The following is a 19415-nucleotide window of genomic DNA, read 5'->3' as shown; positions in this document are numbered from 1 at the left end:
GAGTTTTCTTCCAGTCGTTTGTGTATATCTGTCCTTTATAATACCACTGTGATAAAACAGAAAATAGAATGGAGAGCACAAACATGGCCCCTGACTCAGAGCTTAGTTTCATGGACAGCGTCATGCAGTAAATGTAAAATTATAACTGAAGTGCCAAAGAGAGTGTTGTCAGTGTGTAATAGGAGAATTAAACATCGGCAGGAATGTTAGGGAAATTTTCCTATGCAAGGATGACTGAACTAAAATTTAAAGGAAAAGTTGTGCATTGGACTTTGTGAACAGGGGATGGTAGTTCACAGACAGTATTGCAAACAGTGACCAACAGTTGAAAATCACTGAATGTGGCACGTTATGTTTTTGCAGGCCTCTGACATTCAGGCAAGGACAGTAGTACTTACCTGGTCACCACCTTCAAGCTTCATTAACGGGGAAACAGATGAGGCTACTGTGCCAGAGCCCTACAGTTACGAAATTCTTGTCTCAAGTACTGGAAAAGATGGGAAATACAAAAGTCTTTACGTGTAGGTATTTGTTAGTTTTGTTCCCTCACATTATGTCAATGGTTGATCATAAATAGGTTATTTCTTATTTGGTTCTATTTTCCCTCTTCATGTTTTTATTTTGACCTTTAAGTTGGCTAGCAATAGTGATTTTGCTGTAAAGTATTCTAATGAAGGCTGATACACATTTCTGTCTGTACTCCCTCAGAACTATCTTTTTCATTGACCACATTCAGCTCGTCCCCCATCAGCTCCCTAACAGATGTTTCATGTTCATATATTCTTGATGCATTAAATATAAATTATTATATGTAGTATAGAACCCAGGACCTAGAAATGGAGAACTTTGAATTGTGAACTCAGGAGATATTACATTGCTCCTCTGTGGACTTCGATTTAAGTCTTTTATACATACAGTCTATTACAAAATGAACTTAGTATCAGAAATTGCTTTTCTCCCTTTTTAATATAGAAAGTGTTTATTCTAATGGAAAATATGAAAGGTAAAGTCAGTTATTTCTTTTTTAGTTGTCAGTGTATTTTTATTTTATTTATTTATATGTGGTACTGAGGATCGAACCCAGTTCCTCACACATGCTAGGCAAGAACTTTACCACTGAGCCACAACCCTAACCCAAAGCCAATTATATCTTACAATTTAAGCACCATAAAGATGATTAAGGAGGTGGTTAGTCATTTAAGTAATCATGACCAGGAACACTGACAGCATCCGCCTTGGTATCTTTTTTTCAAAAAGTAGCTGGTAAGAAGAAAGTATGTCATTTCATCACATAGAACTATAAAATGTCCTGCCTCCTCTCTAGATTTTCTTGTGTTTAGTTCTAATTTGGTATTAATGATTGTTTCTAGTTAGATATGACTGTTTACTAAGAAGGATTTATTTCCATTTGTAGTGTTCCTAGTCAGGGAACACAATAGTAATCTCCACTATCCTACACCCTTAAAGTCTTTTTCTGAGGATGCTACTATCATTGCCCAGTTTATTAAAACATACTTTGATTGATAAGACATTATTTTTCATCATATTTATTGGTTTTGATTTAAGAAACAGTTTAACTGAGAGGCATAGGGTGGGAAAGAAATCTGTAAAATAGGAGAGATTTGGTTGAAAGAAATGAAATAGGTAACATTTTTTTTTTTTTTTGTTTTGTTTTGTTTTGTTTTGCTTGTTTTTGGCAGTTCCAAGGTTGAACCTAGGTTCACTGTACCACTGAGCTATATCCCCAGACTTTTTAAATTTTGAGACAGGGTCTCTCTAAGTTTCCTAAGCTGGTTTGGCTGGTCTGGAACTTAAGATCCTCCTGCCTCAGCCTCCAGAGTCACTCAGGTGTTTGCTACCACACCTAATATTATTTAAAATTATTTAAAAAGAATATTACTTAAAATATTCTTTTTAGTTGTAGATATACACAATACCTTTATTTTATTTATTTATTTTTATGTGGTGCTGAGGATCGCACCCAGTGCCTCACACTCTATGCAAGCACCCTTACCACTGAGCCACAGTCCCACCCCTGGGAACAGTGATTTTCAGATAAAAAGGAGAGATAGGGCTGGGGGGTATAACTCCATGGTAAAACCCTTACCTAGCTTGTGCCAAACCTTGGGTTCCATCCCCAGCTCTACAAAAAAAAAAAAGAAAGGAAGGAGGAAAAAATGGAGAACAGGCTTGTTTGTAGCTACATACTTTAGCAAATGATTATTTTAGGATATATGCTGCTGTATAATAGTATAATAGTGGACACAGAAAATACTTTACTTTAAATTGTGATTCACTTTTTTTCTTCTCTACTCATTAAACTTAACTGTGATATATGTAAATAAAGTCATGTTATTTTCTAATAAAATGAAATATAGTGATCAATTCTTTGTAAAAATTTGGCAGTTTTCCTTTCAGTAGCACATTTTATTTGGTATTTTGTGTACAGAATGGATTTTTTAGTAATAAATTCTTTAGTAATGATTCCATTTCCTCAGTAAGTTAAATATCTTCTAACTCCACATCAAAAAAAAAAGGCCAGCATACACATTTGATTTGCTTAACATACTTTCTAGTTTTAAAATAGTAATCATTCTATATTAGTGATATCTGAATATGATTTTAGTTGTTAAAGAAAGAAAGAGTAGGCTGGGCACCATGGGGCATACCTGTAATCCCAGGAACTTGGGAGGCTGAGGCAGGAGGATTGCAAGTTCAGAGCACTTTAGTGTGAGGCCCTAAGCAATTTAGGGAGACCGGTGTCAAAATAAAAAGGGCTGAGAATGTGGCTTAGTGGTTAAGCCCCACTTGGTTCAATCCCTGGTACCAAAAAGAAAGGAACAGTATAATGCACATCCTTTGGAAATGCTTTATTTGTCAAACACTGAAATATTACTCTTTTTCCACCCCCAGAGGAGAAGAAACAAGTGTCACTTTAAATGATCTCAAACCAGCTACAGATTACCATGCAAAGTAAGAAACTCCTGCATGTTGCCTTTATATGATATAAAACAGAATTATGGTTTGGGTTTTTTTTTTTTTTTTAACTGTTTTCTTATAAGTATAGAATATAATTTATTAATTTTGGACTAAAAACGTGGACTGTTTTTTTTCTTTTGGCACAACTATCAACATTTTTCCCAAAATAACCAAAAGCATTTAACTTCAGTGTTATAGTAAGGAAAGATTTAATCATTGAGTTTATAGGATCTAGGGATTGAAACGCATCTGTAGAATATATCTACAATAGCTAATTTAGTACTGGAGAATTGTCCCAGCTTTCAAAATTTTTGTTAACAGAACCAAATAATACTTGGTTTATTCTTACATACTTTACTACATTGCATTTTGGAAAGAGTATAAAATAATAAATCACAGAATCTCAAATTTAATTAGAGTAACTCAGATAATGTTTTATAGTTCTTCCAATATATATTGCCAAAATTTTATAAATTCTAGGGCTTCCCCATCTAGGGCCCAATATAACTTTTAGTTAATCATTCAGTTTTTAAAGTCTTTTGTGGTTGGGATTATTCCTATTAAACTGATAAATCTTCAAGTAATTTTCCATGGTTAAACCCAAAGTATTGTCCAGCCTAACATTTTTCAAACTATGGATTGCCACCATTATTGAGTCATGAATTTAATTTTGTGGATTATATCCAACATTTTTTTTAAAAAATAGAATCAAATGGAATAAAAAATATCAGTATATTAATAATATTGTTCCAGAAAACTACTATTTTAAGAAATCCTTCTTACAAACACAGGTATGTCTCAATTTAAAATGTATTTATTTGGGTTGCAGTAAAATAAAAACCACTGGTCTGTAATGTTTTTTTAAGGACCATCCCTTCATATTTTCTTGATAGACCATTTAGAAGCTGCCTTACTAACTTGAAAATACTTTAAAATTATGTTTTTGAAAATAAAATACAGTGATTTCATGGGGTAAAACTATTTTATCACCTTAGAGTACAGGCAGAGTCCAATTCTATAAAGGGAACTCCTTCAGAAGCTGAAAGCTTTACTACCTTAAGCTGTGAACCTGATGTACCTAATCCACCAAGGATAGCCAATCGAACCAAAAATTCACTTACTTTGCAATGGAAGGTAAGAATATTTTGTAAAGTAGTTCTAACTGTATATTTTTCCCTTGGCCCTCAGTATGAAATGTCAATTGTTTTTGAAGACTGAAAGATCTTTAAACAACTTGCTCTTTAAATGTAAGAAATAGACATTCTTATACTTTCAGATAATTCTCTTACAGGTTTTTTCTGTTATTTGTACATGTGATGACACTGAGATTCATAGCAATAATTCTTTACTGCTCCTATTTATGGTAGTTTATAATGATACCTTTATATCCTAAATATTATCCTAAAATCAGATTCATAGTAACTAGACTCAGTTTTTTAAATGTCAGTGTGATGCCTTAAAGGGAGAAACAAAGTTATTCTTTAAGATACTGCGTGTTCTAATATATCAGTGTTTGGGCACAACTACACACAAAGATAATATAGACAAACACCTATATGTGGAATTGATTATTCAGATACCACAAGCAGCACTGTCATTTGTGACATGATTTTCATATATATAGTGTGCAGGTCTTGGTAAATTTCAGAATAAAATTAAATAGTCTCTCCCAAAGTGCATAGTAGTTGCATGTTGGCGAAAGTCAGGGTCTCTTTAAACTGTACAAAAAATACCTTAACAAATGTAATTAGATTCTATACTCTGATAATTACAGACAGATATTTCACCTACGTGGGCATCTAACAGGACATCCAGAAGTGCTAGAGGAAAGGAGCAATTAATTCTTTATTGGTCTGATTTGCCCAACACCCTACAGCACTCTTAGTACTCTGCAACTATCAGCCCCTATTCCCCCTGCATATTGTTATCAGGTTAGAAACCTCCCCTACAAATTTCCAAAACACCCTCTACAAGGAAATACCCCTGTTAGCAACCATTGATTTGCAGTGAGCTATAACACTTACCATGATTTAATTATGTACTCTTAACACTAGAACAAAACTCACTGATAATTTTCCTCTGAAAGTTTTGAGAATTTGTGTCTAACTACTTGATTAGTAGCTTTGTTCACCCCTAGTTCTAAGGATATTTAATGCTTTGTGGAGTTAAAAAAAAAAAAAACTAAAGTATATGCAAATCAAATATATACACATTTCCATTGTAATAAAAAGTATAACTAACTTTATTCCATATCATTTTATCTGTAGCAAAACCTTTTACTTACAAATATGCTTAGGCCCTGCCAATTGATATGGCATTTGGGGAAGCTTCATGCCCTTCACTACTCTTTATTCTGAAGATGATAATTCAAATCAGTTCTGAAATGTCTACCTTTACCAATATACCAACAGCCCTATGCAAGCAGCAAGTGCTTTCTTGTTCAAGTTAAACAGACTTGGACTCTCCTAGAAATAGCCCTGTAAATAAATATACAGTAATCTAGGTTGTTGAGGAAAGAGCTGTCATTGTTACTATTATTGGGCATAACATTATATACCTCAGAGTTGCTGAGAGGATTAAACCGATAATTTGTTATGTTTTGTTATGCCTTGAAAATACAAATAGCATAATGCTATTGTTTTTCATTTTAAAGATGAAGAAAATTTGATTAGTTTAGCAACTTGGCTATACTGTCTTTTGACTCTACTGCCTTGCATAATCTAAAACCATTTCATTGGAAATTAATGTGGAGTAAGAACAGCAACATGAATTGGCACTCAGGGTAGCAGTTGAAAGAAGTATTTTATCCACTGATGTTTAGAATTGCCATTGTGGTGACGATAAAAACTGAGGTTGGGCTCTTACTCTCTTAATTGCCAGGAGCCAGGCTAATCTGCTCAGCCTCTGGAATACTGTTTGGTAGGAATATTGTTTTGGAGGTCAGACAGACCAAAATCAGTTCTGCTTCAATCGGCTGACTTTTTGTGATTTAGAACAATTTACTTGTGTTCTTTCAAGTTCCCATTTCCTCTTTCATAAAGTTTTGGATAATAGTATATTGGAGTTGATTTGATGATTAAATGAGTTAAGGTAAACATAGTTTCTCCTCCAACATGGAGAAAGCTGGAAGATCCCAGGTTGTTGAAGGTAGACATTTTAGTAGCCTTACCAAAAAAAAATTTTTTTTTAAAGTAAAAGGTAAATGTGAGACTTTTAACAACTATAGACTAGAGCAACTTGCAGTCATTAACTCTTGGGAAATATAGTTTTACACCCCTTTTTTCCTGCTGAGCCTTGCAGTCTCCTTGAATTCTTTTTCTCTGCTATGTAAAAGTTATGAGTCTCCCAACAACCCTTTCTTTGCCCCCTTCTCATTTTATTCACCTTTAAGTGCTGTACCAATGAGTTGAATATTGCTTTAAATTATATAGTATACATAAATTTTTTAAATGAAAGGTCTGTGTTAATATAATAATTTAGACCACCATGTTTATCACTAATAAAAATTTAGTGATTCTTGATTACTGTTTACATAGTTGACAGATATTATATAAAAACTGGATAGATTTCAGAAGATTATAGAGGTAAATTCTCTGCAGAACCATTTAAAAAACTTAAACTTAATTAGAAATACTGTTGAGATTCTTAATTTCAAGAGTGATTAAATACTGCAGTACAATGCCAGTGGAGACTCTAATTTTCAACCCCTAAAAATAAGCAGATTACTATGTGGTTGATCTTAGGTGATGGGCTTTTTTAATCTAGGTGTAGGTATCCAGAGTTCCTCTCAGTTCCTTTCAGCACCCTAGTTCTTCCCTCTTTGGTATATTATACAATATTCCATATAGATTTTAAAGTGCTTTTTTGTTAAAATGATGTGATTGAGCAAAAGGAACTGAAAGCTAAGAATACGTGAAAGAAGGGCAAAGTGACCTTTTTTCAAGGATTATAAATATTCAGATAGTTCTTGCTAAAAGATTATTCAGTGTTCACAAAAACTTGAAAAGCCTCTTGTTTTGTTTTTCTATGGATTTTTTTCTAGGACTAAGTCACAGAGTAAGTATATCTGCAACATAAAATACATCCCTTAGGTTAGATCACAGTATCATTTATGAAAGTATTAATTTGTATTCTTTTTGTTGTTGTTTTGGTGTTTGTTGTAGGCACCTAGTGACAATGGTTCTAAAATCCAAAGCTTTATTTTAGAATGGGATGAGGTAAGTAAATTGAATCTTTTTAGTTAAAATTATGTGTCTGTTTTTACTTATTTTTTTCTTAGAAACAATATGAATGATTTTATGTGGTGCATGAGTGGATTGATAGTGTTCTTAGAAAACATTACTGACTAAACCTGCCCCTTTTGTTTTAACTGAATCACCATCAAAACTGTCATGGAATTACCTTGATAAAGGCATTTTTTCCCCCACATCAGCCTTAATGACAAGGACATTCATTTCCTACAGCTGCTCTAACAGACTAATAGAATGTCTTCTGTTACAGTAAAACTTGTAACTTGATGACTTGAAACAGCATATATTCTCTTACAGTTTGGGAGATCAGAAATCTAAAGTGGGTTTCACTGGGCCAAAATGAAGTTGTCAGCCTAGCTGTGGCCTCCAGAGTCTCTAGCACAGATTCCACATCTTCGTTTTGACCAGCTTCTGGAAACTATCCTCATGACTTGATTCATAGCCAGATGTCTTTGCTTATTCTCCCCAAGCTTCCACTGTCACTTCATCCTCTCTATCGTCTGCCTTCGACTCTCTCTCTGCCTCCCTCTTAGAAGATCATTTGTGATTCCATGTATGGTCTACCCAGATAATCTAGGATCATCTCCCATCTCAAGATTCTTAACTTAGTCACATTGTTCAGTCCCGTCACAATCATAAAGAAAACATTCACGGGTTCTAGGGATTAGGACCTGTATATCTTTGGAAGCCATAATTCAGCCCAGCACAGCAAGCATATTTGGCTTTATTGTTAAGTACATTGTTTTGCTCTTGGTGATCCTGTTCTCTCTTTCCCTGTTGCTTATACCAAGCCAAGAGAAGGGGTCAGAAGAGAAAAAGAAATACCACTGATAATTTGGGACTACAACAATTATAATCAAAGATTAATAAAACACAATCAAGAAAGTTTTTATTCCAGAATTTGAACTTTGGTTAACATTAACAGAATCACATTAATATGGAAGGAAAACCATATTGTCATGATAAATGATGAAAAAGTATTTGGTAAAATTTAACACCCAGTAGAAATAGAAAAGTAATTCCTAATTTGATAATTTTTGTGCCATCACTAATTAGTAAAGTATTTCTGATCAAAGCAAAAACAAGTCAAAGTTTCCAGTTATCCACAACTGTATTTAACATTATTCAGGAAATGATAGTTGATGCTGTATGACTTGAAACTAAAACAGGAGGTTACAGCCATAGTATCTGTTCTGGGAAGCAAAATTATCATGTGAAGATGATTTTCTACTTACACCACTCAGTAGACTCAACTAAGTACCATTAAAACTAATAAGAGAGTTCTGTAAAACAGCTAGGTATAGACTAAAGTTTTTAAGAGTCATCCTAGCCACTATTTACCTCCATTAACCCAATAAAGAAAAATGGGTAGAGAACAAGAAACTTATTTTATTCAGTACCATAAGTTTGTAAAGCTCTAGTTGTCCTGAGCCTGATATTTCTTCCTTCTTTATTGCCTTTAATTGGTCTACTCTGTCTTCAGTGTTGCTAGGATTTTTTTCAGTGCTAAGTCTATAATCAGTAGCACCTCCAAATCTTTATTTAAAGGTACTTAGCAGTATCTAGGATGAGGTTTGGGGTTAAGTAGAGACCTTTTCTTCAAGCTGTTTGCATTCACCAAAGCTGGTTATGCTTGCCTGTGATCCAAACAACTAAGGCAGGAGGATTACAAGTTCAAAGCCAACCTCAGCAACTAAGCAAGGTCCTAAGCCACATAGTGAGACCCTGTCTCAAAATTTAAAAAAAAATGTTTTTGGTGTGGGGGCGTGCTGGAGATGTAGCTCAGTCATAAAGTGCTCCTGGGTTCATTCTTCAGTGCCAAGAAGGGGGGGGGGGGCCTGTTTGCATAGAACTTTTCATAGGTTAAAGAAAAGCAAAGCTGCCAGTATAATTGCCATTCTGTTTCCACTACTATCAGTCCCCCATGAAGATTGTAAGGTCCATACCTGGAGACAGTTTCTTTTATTATGGCTAATTTTAGCATTGTCTAAAACACGGTACATAAGTCAAGAAACTATACAAATATTAATTCTTTGATTCTACACTAGATGAAGTATGTATGGTGTGTGTGTGTGTGTGTGTGTGTGTGTGTGTCAGTCATATCTCAACCTTTACTTAAGATCCATGACTTACATGTAATAAATAATTTTTAATGTGTTCTAGCTAATATTAGAAGGAATTGATGTGGATTTGCTTTTTTCTAAAGTAATGTGCAGGATGTATAATAATTAGCCATTTCTTTTAGGGAAAAGGAAATGGAGAATTTTGTCAGTGTTACGTGGGTTTACAGAAGCAATTTAAAATTACTAAACTGTCACCAGCAATGGGTTGTAAATTTAGACTGTCAGCCAAAAATGACTATGGTACAAGGTAAGACACATTTTATAAAATAATGTAAATATCGAAGATTCTAGTCAACTTCAGATGCTTGCTTATTCAGTCCAAGTTATCAACTAGAAATTCTGCTGTACTTTGTTGACAGTTACCATATTAGCAAAAGCTGTAAGAGACTTTCTTAGTTTTGTGAAGTACCACAGTAAAGTTTAAAGTTAGCAACTTTTCCAATTTCAAACATAAATTAAACATTTACCTGTGACTAAGGAGTTTTTATATTAATCCTCAGCATATGTGTTTTTGTTGTTTAAAGTCTGATAAATTTCAAGAGAATATGATTTAAATACAAAAACCTTTCAAGAGTCATATTGAAATTATCTGTATTCTAGAGATAACCTTGCTCATCTTTATGAGGTCAGGTATGTTTAATTACATACCAAGAATTTGCATTTTCTGTTTTGTATAAATGGCATTATATGAAAGTATGTTTATACCAATAAAAGGCTGTTACTAAGTTCATACTTTTCATATAAGGTAATTTGTGTATTTCTTCACTGACTGGATAATTAAGATACAGTCTTGGGTTGGGGATGTAACCCAGCAGTAGTGCATTTTGCCTACCATACTGAGGCCCTGAGTTCAATGCCTTGCACCACAAAAAAAAAAAAAAAAAAAAAAAAATTAGGAAAGCTTAAAAATTCTGAAAGTACTGCAATTTGTTATTGGTTTTTGTTTTTTCTGGGTTTTTTTTTTTTTGCGGGGGGGGGCATGTTTTGGTTTTGGTTTTGATTTTTTGGTAATATTGAAAATTGAACCCAAGGCCTCTTGTGAGGCAAGCTCTGAGCTATTGCCCTTTCTTTTTATTTAGACAGTGTCTTGCTGAGTTGCCCAGGCTACCTTGAACTTTAGATTCTCTTGCTTCAGCTTCCTAAATAGCTGAGATTATAGCTTCCACTACCATACCCAGCTAACATTGCCTCCCCTGAACCCTTGATAATGGGGATTGAACTCAGGGGCATTACCGTGGCACTACATCCCAGCTCTTTTTATTTATTTTGAGACAGAATCTTGCTAAGTTGCTTAGGGTCTCACTAAGTTACTAAGTCTGGTCTCAAACTTGGGATCCTCCTGCCTCATGTTCCCAAGTCACTGGAATTACCACATGCATCACCACACCCAGCTCTAACTGCATTTTTTAAAGAATACTAATTCACTTTCTGATATTTAAACTAGTTACCTTAAGAATATTATCAAATCCAAGATAAATTATTTGGATTATAATTATCAAAACTTTTTATTTTCTGGGGTTGGTGATATAGCTCAGTGACAGGGTGCTTGCTAGTATGTTCGAGGCTCTGGGCTTGGCCCCCCCCCCAACACTGCAAAAAAAAAAATTATTTTCAAAACAATAACAGTCAAAAATTTGTTCCCTAGTGGTAAAAATCATTCTTTTTATTCTTTTTTTAAATCCGTTTGTTTCAACAGTGGTTTTAGTGAAGAAGTTTTATATTACACCTCAGGCTGTGCCCCTTCTATGCCAGCAAGTCCTGTATTAGCAAAAGCTGGAGTTACTTGGTTGTCCTTACAGTGGAGTAAACCCTCAGGAACACCATCAGATGAAGGAATTTCTTATATTTTAGAGATGGAAGAAGAAACTTCAGTAAGTATGAATAAATATTTTAAATAGGGTATCGACAACATTTTGGTGTAGCATTCCTTCAGATAAATAAATGTCATACAGTAGTTAGCTCCTTCCCCAGGTCCCTTCAGGCCTTGGTTTATTATTGTTTGAGAGGGATTGGGAATGAGGGAGAACTCAGTCTTGTTTTCCTCAAATGTAAAAAGACATTTGTTTTTTTGTGAGTGTATATGTCTGGAAAAAAACATAGATTAAATGTATTCATTTGGCAGCTGGGATTATAGCTCAATGGTAGAGCACTTACCTAGCATGCACTTCAAAAAAAGAACAAGAAAATATATCCATTTGGGGAGAAATATTTTGGGGATAGGGGAAGATCACAACCTCCTACTAGGCAGCTAGTAATTGCATACTGCTTCTCAAAGTACCACAGAAGATTTAAGAGTCCCACATGAGACCGTAGTGTAGCCCAAATAGATACTTATTGCTCATCTTATGTGAGTTACTCAACCTAGCTGAGCAAGAGTTAGGGTATCTTCTGTTATTTCAAAACTACTTTGAAACAATATGAGTCAAAAATAGCAATAGTGCACTCCATATATATACTCAGGGAAATCCGAAAATACATGTCAATAACAAAAATTTGTACACAGGATAAGGTGTATAGCACAGTAGTAGAGTTCTTGCCTACAATGCATGAGGCCCTGGGTTTTATCCTTATCACTACAAAAAAAAAAAAAAAAAAAAAAACCATAAATGTTCATAGCAGCATTTTTCATGCTAGCCAAAAACTGAAGCAGAGACAGGAACAGTGGCTTACCCCTATGGTCCCAACTACTCTGGAGGGTGAGATAGGCGTTTTGCTTGAGCCCAAGAGTTTAAAGTCAGCCTAGACAATGTAGCAAGACCCCATCTCAAAAAACAAAAATAGGAAGTGGAAGCAACTCATGTCCATAAGTAGATAAATGAATAAAAAAAATGTGGTATACCCAGTGCAGTGAAATATCATTCAGCCATAAAAAGGGAATACTGATAACATACCACAACAGGAATGAGTCTTCAAATCATTGTACTAAGTAAAATAAGCTAGTCACAAAAGACCAAACACTGTGTGATTCCACTTATATAAATATTGATAAATTGATGGAGGCAGAAAATGGATGAAAAGATGGGGAAATAACTGCTAACCAAAAAGGACAGGCTTCATTCTGGAATTAGGGATTAGGTAATGGCTACACAATCTTGTCCACTTTTGAATTATATTACTATGAAATGGTAGAATTTTATATGTGAATTTTATGTCAGTTTTTAAAAATTTTAAACATGGTAGCATCAGGAAAGCAGTAAAACATTGTCACTAAAACTGTAAATAGCAGTCTTAAACCTGAGTAGTATCCTCACCTGCCAGTTAAACCAACCATTGATTTATTCACCTGAACACAACGCATTCAGGGCAAATTAAACTATGAAATAGTTGTAGGCCGATTAACTCTTGTAACATCTGCGAAATTTCCTATAGTTCTTGGGATAAATAACTGATGGCAAAGTTGCCTTTGACCCCTTTTTTTCCTCAACCCAAAGGTCTTCTCTTAGCTGCTATATTTGTTGAAAATAAGTAATCTCCTTGATCATTCTGCAACAGTTCAGTAGCATTTCTGGGTCCATCCACTCAGGGTAGAAGCAACGACATGAGAATTACACTCAACAGAGCATAAATCACATTGCACCTAACAGGAAATGAAGAGAAACCTGGGTCTTTTCACATATTTGTTATTCCTTGTATTTCTGCTATTAGAAAGCTGATGAAGGTTTTGTTTTCCTCTTCTAGGGATATGGTTTTAAGCCTAAGTATGATGGAGAAGATCTTGCTTACACTGTGAAAAATCTCAGACGTAGTACAAAGTATAAATTTAAGGTAGGCTTTTTTTTAATAAGTGTATATTAATTATACAGAATAACGGGTTTCGTTTTGGCAAATTTGCATTTAAGGTAAGCTTTCAAAGCCCTTAAAATACTTGTTTCTTGTTTTTATTGTTCTTAAGTACATATTTCATTCCTTTGGTTTTAAAGCACAAATAATTGACCTATTCTAAAGAGCTTTTTTGTTTACTTTTGTATTACATCATAATGCTTCTCAAACTTTATATATATAAATTCAAAACAAGTTTCAATGTTTTGGGGAACTCTCACTTGCATAATGTGAACAAACATCTTTTAAAATATAAATGTTCTTAAAATATACTTAATATGCTTTTTGGACAGTGATATGAAAAAGGTAATGCTCAGTGCATCATACAGAGTGGTACACAATTTCAGTTTGTCCCATCTGATAATCATTTGAGGGAGACAGTATCTATCATGTTTCTTCACTGTAAAATTTTCCTTTTTCCTTTTGTAATAAATGTTTTGTAAGTACTATGTACTATTGTAAACATCTTACTCCTTATCAAATTTTCATACTAGTTTTAGTACCCATTAATTGTCCCACCTGAATCAGGAATTACTATAATTGATGGTGCCAACTAATGATTATTTAATTTTATCATTCTTTGTTTATATTATTCTTGCGCATTTGAGGCAGTGACAGACTTTGAAGATTCTTCTGTGGAGACTTCCAAAATTTATCTTTGCTACTATGGCATCATTCTAGGGTACTAGCAATAAATACATTGCTATTTCTTGGCAGACAGTACTTGAACTAGTTAATATATAAGATAATATAAGTAAGCCTAAATATTATACAGAAATTTTCCCAAGAACATAATAGGATGCTTATTAGTTGATGGATTCAACATCTAAATTTTCTTAGCAGTGCTTATCATTTCAAATAATAGAGGCCACTGTAAATGTGTTCATTATTAAAAAGCAAGGATAAATTTTAGTACCCCTTGAGAATCTTACAAATAAACCTTAATAATAGTGGGAAATTTAATTACATAGTGCATAATAATCACATTCATTATGCTTTATTTTATATGACTAGTTCATTTTAATTTCCAAATGCAGTTTTTATATTTGCAAAATTCATAAAATACTTGGGGAATACACACTTTCAGTTTAGTTTTTATGGTGATGTTAAATTGTAATTTGGTTCAGTAATGATTATCTTGCCAACAGGTCTTCTAAGGAGGAATTTGATTATGTCTTTATAATTTGTTAAGTTTTACCATGTGACATCAAGATGTCATTGCCATTGAATACACACACACACCACATGCACATAAATATGTGTCGTTTTTACTGATTCACTGTAAGCAAATCAGATTGCTGTTTCACTATAGAAGTCAATCTCAAATTGCAGGGAGAAAGGAATCAGAATCTCCAAGGAGACAAACAGCAGTTCTCAAAAGCCACTCCAAATAACAGGGTCAAGAGTGGGAATACACATCTATAAACCACCTCTTTACACATCACTCAATTATAGAAAGGCTTATTAAGTAACAAATTAAAATAGTGATAAGCTCTACAGGTCATTCTATCAGCATTATCTGGGAACTTGTTAGAAGTTTTAAGTTCTCAGTCCTCATTCCAGCCAACAAATCAGAAATTCTAAGAGGCCTATCTATCTGTGTTGTAGGATACTGTCTAGATAATTCTGATGCTTGCTAAAAGTTGAGGTCCACTAATATAGAAATGGGGGTGCAGAAAATAAGAAATGATATATTTATGAAATTCTGAGAGTTCAGACATTTATTTAGAGCTCAGCCATGTGCTGAGGACCCTGCTGAGGTAGTTTCAAATCATTAAATCCCTTTGTCATGTCTTAGTCTTCCTTTTTTAACTTGACATTACAGAAACTTCTTTCAAGCAGTCTATCAAAATAAATTTTAATATTTATAAAAATCTTACAACACTAAGCAGAAATATTAAAAATATACTCCAGGAAGTAATGACTAGATAGCATATTATTATTCCTAAGAAACAATAAGAATATGATTAACAGAAAATGAATTTCTCATATTAGCCAATTACTAGAGTTCAGGGTTCTACACTGAAGGTAACCTAGGATATTCAAGATACTAAAACAAAATTAGGACAATGAAAAAATTTAAGTCCAAAAGATGAATGAAAATACAATTTTAAAACATAACAAAGCAATCAGAATTCCTAAAAATGAGAGTGATAAACAACAACAACAAGTCTAATTATCAAATGGTACACTAGATGCTGAATGGGGACCTGGTATCCAGATTTTTTTTTAAAAGAAGGACAGCCTTTCCCTCTGCCCCCATTAATGTCTCATTTATTAAGGGAAAAAGAAAAAACCTAGGAAAATAAAAAGGTTTAAAGAATACAATAAGAAAATGCTACAGTTTTCAAACTAGATGAATGTATAAGGGTCTTAATTTTACTATTATTTCTAATTTTCAACAAAAGCATGAAAGGCTTTTGAGGCAAGTGGCCTGTTCCTGTATTATGTCAACATGTGTGACAATACATAATCATGTTCCCTTCCTATTTCTCATCTTGTCTAGGGTCAGTTTATAATCTCTTCCCTTTTCCTCTGCCCCAATTGAAGTGTGCCCTCAGCTAAGGCCTTAACTCTTTAAGTGGTTTCTCACTTTCATGTGTCATCTCTTTGCCTTATGCCAGCTGTGATTTCTGTCCTGAGGAGTACTGAATCTCCAAACATATTCCATATGTAACTACTTCTCTCACCTTCCAATCACATTTTTATTCTATACCTAATCTTTCTGAAAAATAGCTTTCCCTAAAGTCCCTTAGTTCAACATAAAATTATCCATTTTTAAAACTTACTACTTTCATTCTTAGTTCAACATAGGATTATCCATTTTTAAAATTTACTGCTTCGATTTTACTTAGACCGACTACCTCACCAGATTGAGTAGAACTACTCATCCTTCCCTGAGTAGACCTAACTATTTACTCTTCACTTCTACTCTTATGCTAAGGGCTTTCTGTCCTCTCTTACCCAAACTTTCTCTTTCATTGCTGTTGCCCTTGAGCACCTCATGAACTCTTTCAACAATCTGTTCTCCTCCCATTTATTTTAATATGTGTATTGCCTATCTGCTACATAAAGATTCTAACTAAACTCTTTAGCTAGGGTAGAACTTGACCAGTAGGTGCAAGGCCCTTGATTCAGTCACTAGCACTGGAAGAAAAAAAAGTACACAAATATTCATACCATTACTCATAATAGTCAAAAAGCAGAGCCAGGTGCAACAACTCATGCCAGTAGTCCCAGATGCTCTGGGAGGCTGAGGCAAGAGGGTCACCTCAGCCCAGGAGTTTAAGGCCAGCCTGGGCAACATAGCAAGACCCCTGTCTCAAAAAAATGAAGAAAAAAAATTATTCTCAACTCGTTAAAGATAAGGATTATCACACCTACAATTCATTGCAAAGGCTCCCTATGTGGTAAGCACTAAATGAATGTTCTGATTATTTGTAAAATTAGGGAGAAAAAAAAGATTATGATTTCTTGCCTTTAATTGCCTTTGTGGCTAATTGAAAAGGTGCCCTACAATAAAAGGGTCAATGATGAAATATATAGAGGTATTTAAAAAATAATTATATGAATCTTTATGTCTTCTAGGGAGACTGTTCTTTAAAGTTTAAGTAAGTTTAGGTAGATACCCTGCACAACATTGAGGAGTGTTTTAAATCCCTTTAGTCTCATTTGTAAAGCAGCAGAGTGAGAAAATAAATCCTGAAAAATCCATCTGACCATGTGAAAGGACTGAAGAAGCCTAAGCAAAATTGAAAAATTGAACTAAATTTTAAATTTTACTAAGTTCTCATGGGCTGCATGAGTTATTTGGAGTGGTAGATGTACTAAGTAAATCCTCATCTCTAGTGTATACTATCATAGTTCCTGCCTATAATGAGGTAAAAATATAAGTGTAAATGAATTTCTAAAGCCATATAAATGAAATCTAGATGTTAATTACATTTCACTATTGCTGTATAACAAATTACCCCATAACTTGACAAAAACGAATATTGCTTTATCTTGATTTCTACAGGTCAGGAATTCAGGACCAGTTTAGTTGGGTGAATACATCTGATGTCCAGGAGATTGTAGTTAATATGTAACTGGGATTCTAGTCATCCAAAGGCACACTGTCATTTCTGCTACATTCTTTTTGTTACAGAGGGGTCACTAAGTACTCATCACACCCAAGGAAAGGGAAATGAGCTTTCACCTTTTGAAGAAAGAATATTCAAAGAATTTGTGGGCATCTTTTTAAAGCATCAAAAAAGAAGTACAGCATGCCTAAAGCTCTTCAAGTATCATCCAGTTACAGCTTGTTCCTTTGATGACTGTTGTTTAGCGTCAAAATGTTAAACTTGCACTTGTATTCCCAATACTGACTCTAAAGGGGAAGTACACTTGCATATTCTTTGTGTCCCAATTCCCTATTTGACAAGCAGTTCTCAAAGAAACAAACTATCACACTCTGAAAATGTGTTTTATCATTTAATGGAAACTTTTTTTTATTATGTTGTTCATTAAACCGGTATCATTAGATATCAAACATGTCATTTTAAGTCTTTATGTTCTCATCACAGGTTATTGCTTATAACTCAGAAGGTAAAAGTAATCCGAGTGAAGTGGTAGAATTTACTACCTGCCCTGATAAACCAGGAGTACCTGTAAAACCTTCAGTTAAAGGAAAGATACATTCACACAGTTTTAAAATAACTTGGGGTAAGATATTATGCATATTTGTACATAATATTATTGCTTTTATATTTGAATATGAAGATAACAAGATATTTGAACGTTATCTAGATGGGTTGGTCTTTTAACTTTGGCTAGAGAGAAGATAAACCAACTAATTCAGAGTCTAAATTCTTATGTTACAGATGTATAGTGTCCACATTGCCACAAGAAGACCATGGTTTTCAGCCATGCTCAGACTGACTGTGGTTCTTTATGTGGTTTAACGGTGTTGCACCTGCCTGTAGGAGGAAAGGCCAGACTAATAGAACATTGTTCATTCAGAAGAAAGCAACACTTGGGGAATGAAACTAACCAAATTATGGTGTATATATGTATGAATATGAAACAACAAAGCCCACTAATATATTTGATAATAATATACCAGTAAAAAAAAGTTTTAATAAAAACTCTTACATTCTAAAAATAAGAAGAAAGCAACACCAAAGACTCGTAGTGATGAAGCATTTGCCTGTCATTCACATGGTCCTGGTTTTGATCCCCAGCACTACAAATAATAACAATAACAAGAATAATAATAGAAAACAACACTAATAATCTACACAATTTCCTGAATTCCTGTTTTCTCACAGAAAGCATAATCATAAGTTCAATAATTCTAATATAATCTACCATGCATGCCTGTAATCCCAGCAATTTGGGAAGCTAAAACAGGAGGATCACAAGTTCAAGTCCAGCCTGGGTTATTTAGCAAGACCCTCTCTCAGAAAATAAACCAGTCTGAGGCTGTCTCTCAGGAACAAAGTCTTCTAGATTTAATCTCCAGTACCACAAAATAAATAAATAGTAAATCAAAATTCTTATAGAGAGCCAAATTTATAACCATGGGAAAATATGGTAAATTAACTGAAAAGCAGGAGACAATAGCATACAGTAATGAGGTACAGGTATTAATAATAAAACTTCATTTCTTTTTAAACAATCTTGAGTTTGGTATTCTGCTTAATAGGGTTTTCTGTCATTTTTACATTGTATTGAACTTTGCCTGACACTACTTGTTTCTTTGGATAGATCCACCAAAAGACAATGGAGGAGCACCCATCAATAAGTATGTAGTGGAGATGGCAGAAGGTTCTAATGGTAAGAACAGCTATTAAAAATTGATAGATTTATTCTAGTTTGTCTCTACTTGTCATGATTTTACATTTTATATCTTTTCTCTTACTTTTCCTTTGCTACCTTGGAAAGATACTTCAGTCACTGTGGACTGTCCTTGATTGATTGTTTATTTGTTGGTAGCAGTTAGGATTTTGCATGTTAATCACCCACTTCAAATTGTGATCTCCAGAAATACAGTAAATCAAATGTAAGACTGCTGTATTACCTGTATTATTATGTTTACATTTTCTTACCTTTTTTTCTCACTTGTTTACATTGCTCAGTTCCAGAATACCCAGACTTAAGTCATTAGATACTATGATGTCTTCTAAAGGTTATTCAGATTTACACCCATAAGTACCAGAGAAAATTTTTCTTCTAAAATTTAACTCACATTATTTTAGTTTCT

The 19415-nt window shown here is 33.9% G+C and overlaps 1 protein-coding gene across 4 annotated transcripts in view; it reads left to right on the top strand.

Moving 5' to 3' along the window:
• Fndc3a (fibronectin type III domain containing 3A) overlaps positions 1-19415 on the top strand; it is a 174516-nt gene that overhangs the window by 135657 nt on the left and 19444 nt on the right. For all 4 annotated transcript variants that reach the window (XM_047552169.1, XM_047552170.1, XM_047552172.1 and 1 more), the window contains 9 exons: positions 364-521; positions 2914-2973; positions 3975-4113; positions 7143-7196; positions 9475-9599; positions 11049-11223; positions 13031-13117; positions 17737-17875; positions 18920-18988. In XM_047552169.1, the coding sequence (XP_047408125.1) occupies positions 364-521; positions 2914-2973; positions 3975-4113; positions 7143-7196; positions 9475-9599; positions 11049-11223; positions 13031-13117; positions 17737-17875; positions 18920-18988 (1006 nt within the window). The remainder of the gene's footprint in view (positions 1-363; positions 522-2913; positions 2974-3974; positions 4114-7142; positions 7197-9474; positions 9600-11048; positions 11224-13030; positions 13118-17736; positions 17876-18919; positions 18989-19415) is intronic.

This window comes from Sciurus carolinensis, chromosome 5, assembly GCF_902686445.1.
Source record: "Sciurus carolinensis chromosome 5, mSciCar1.2, whole genome shotgun sequence".
NCBI lineage: Eukaryota > Metazoa > Chordata > Mammalia > Rodentia > Sciuridae > Sciurus > Sciurus carolinensis.
This window is presented reverse-complemented; position numbering and strand designations above follow the sequence as displayed.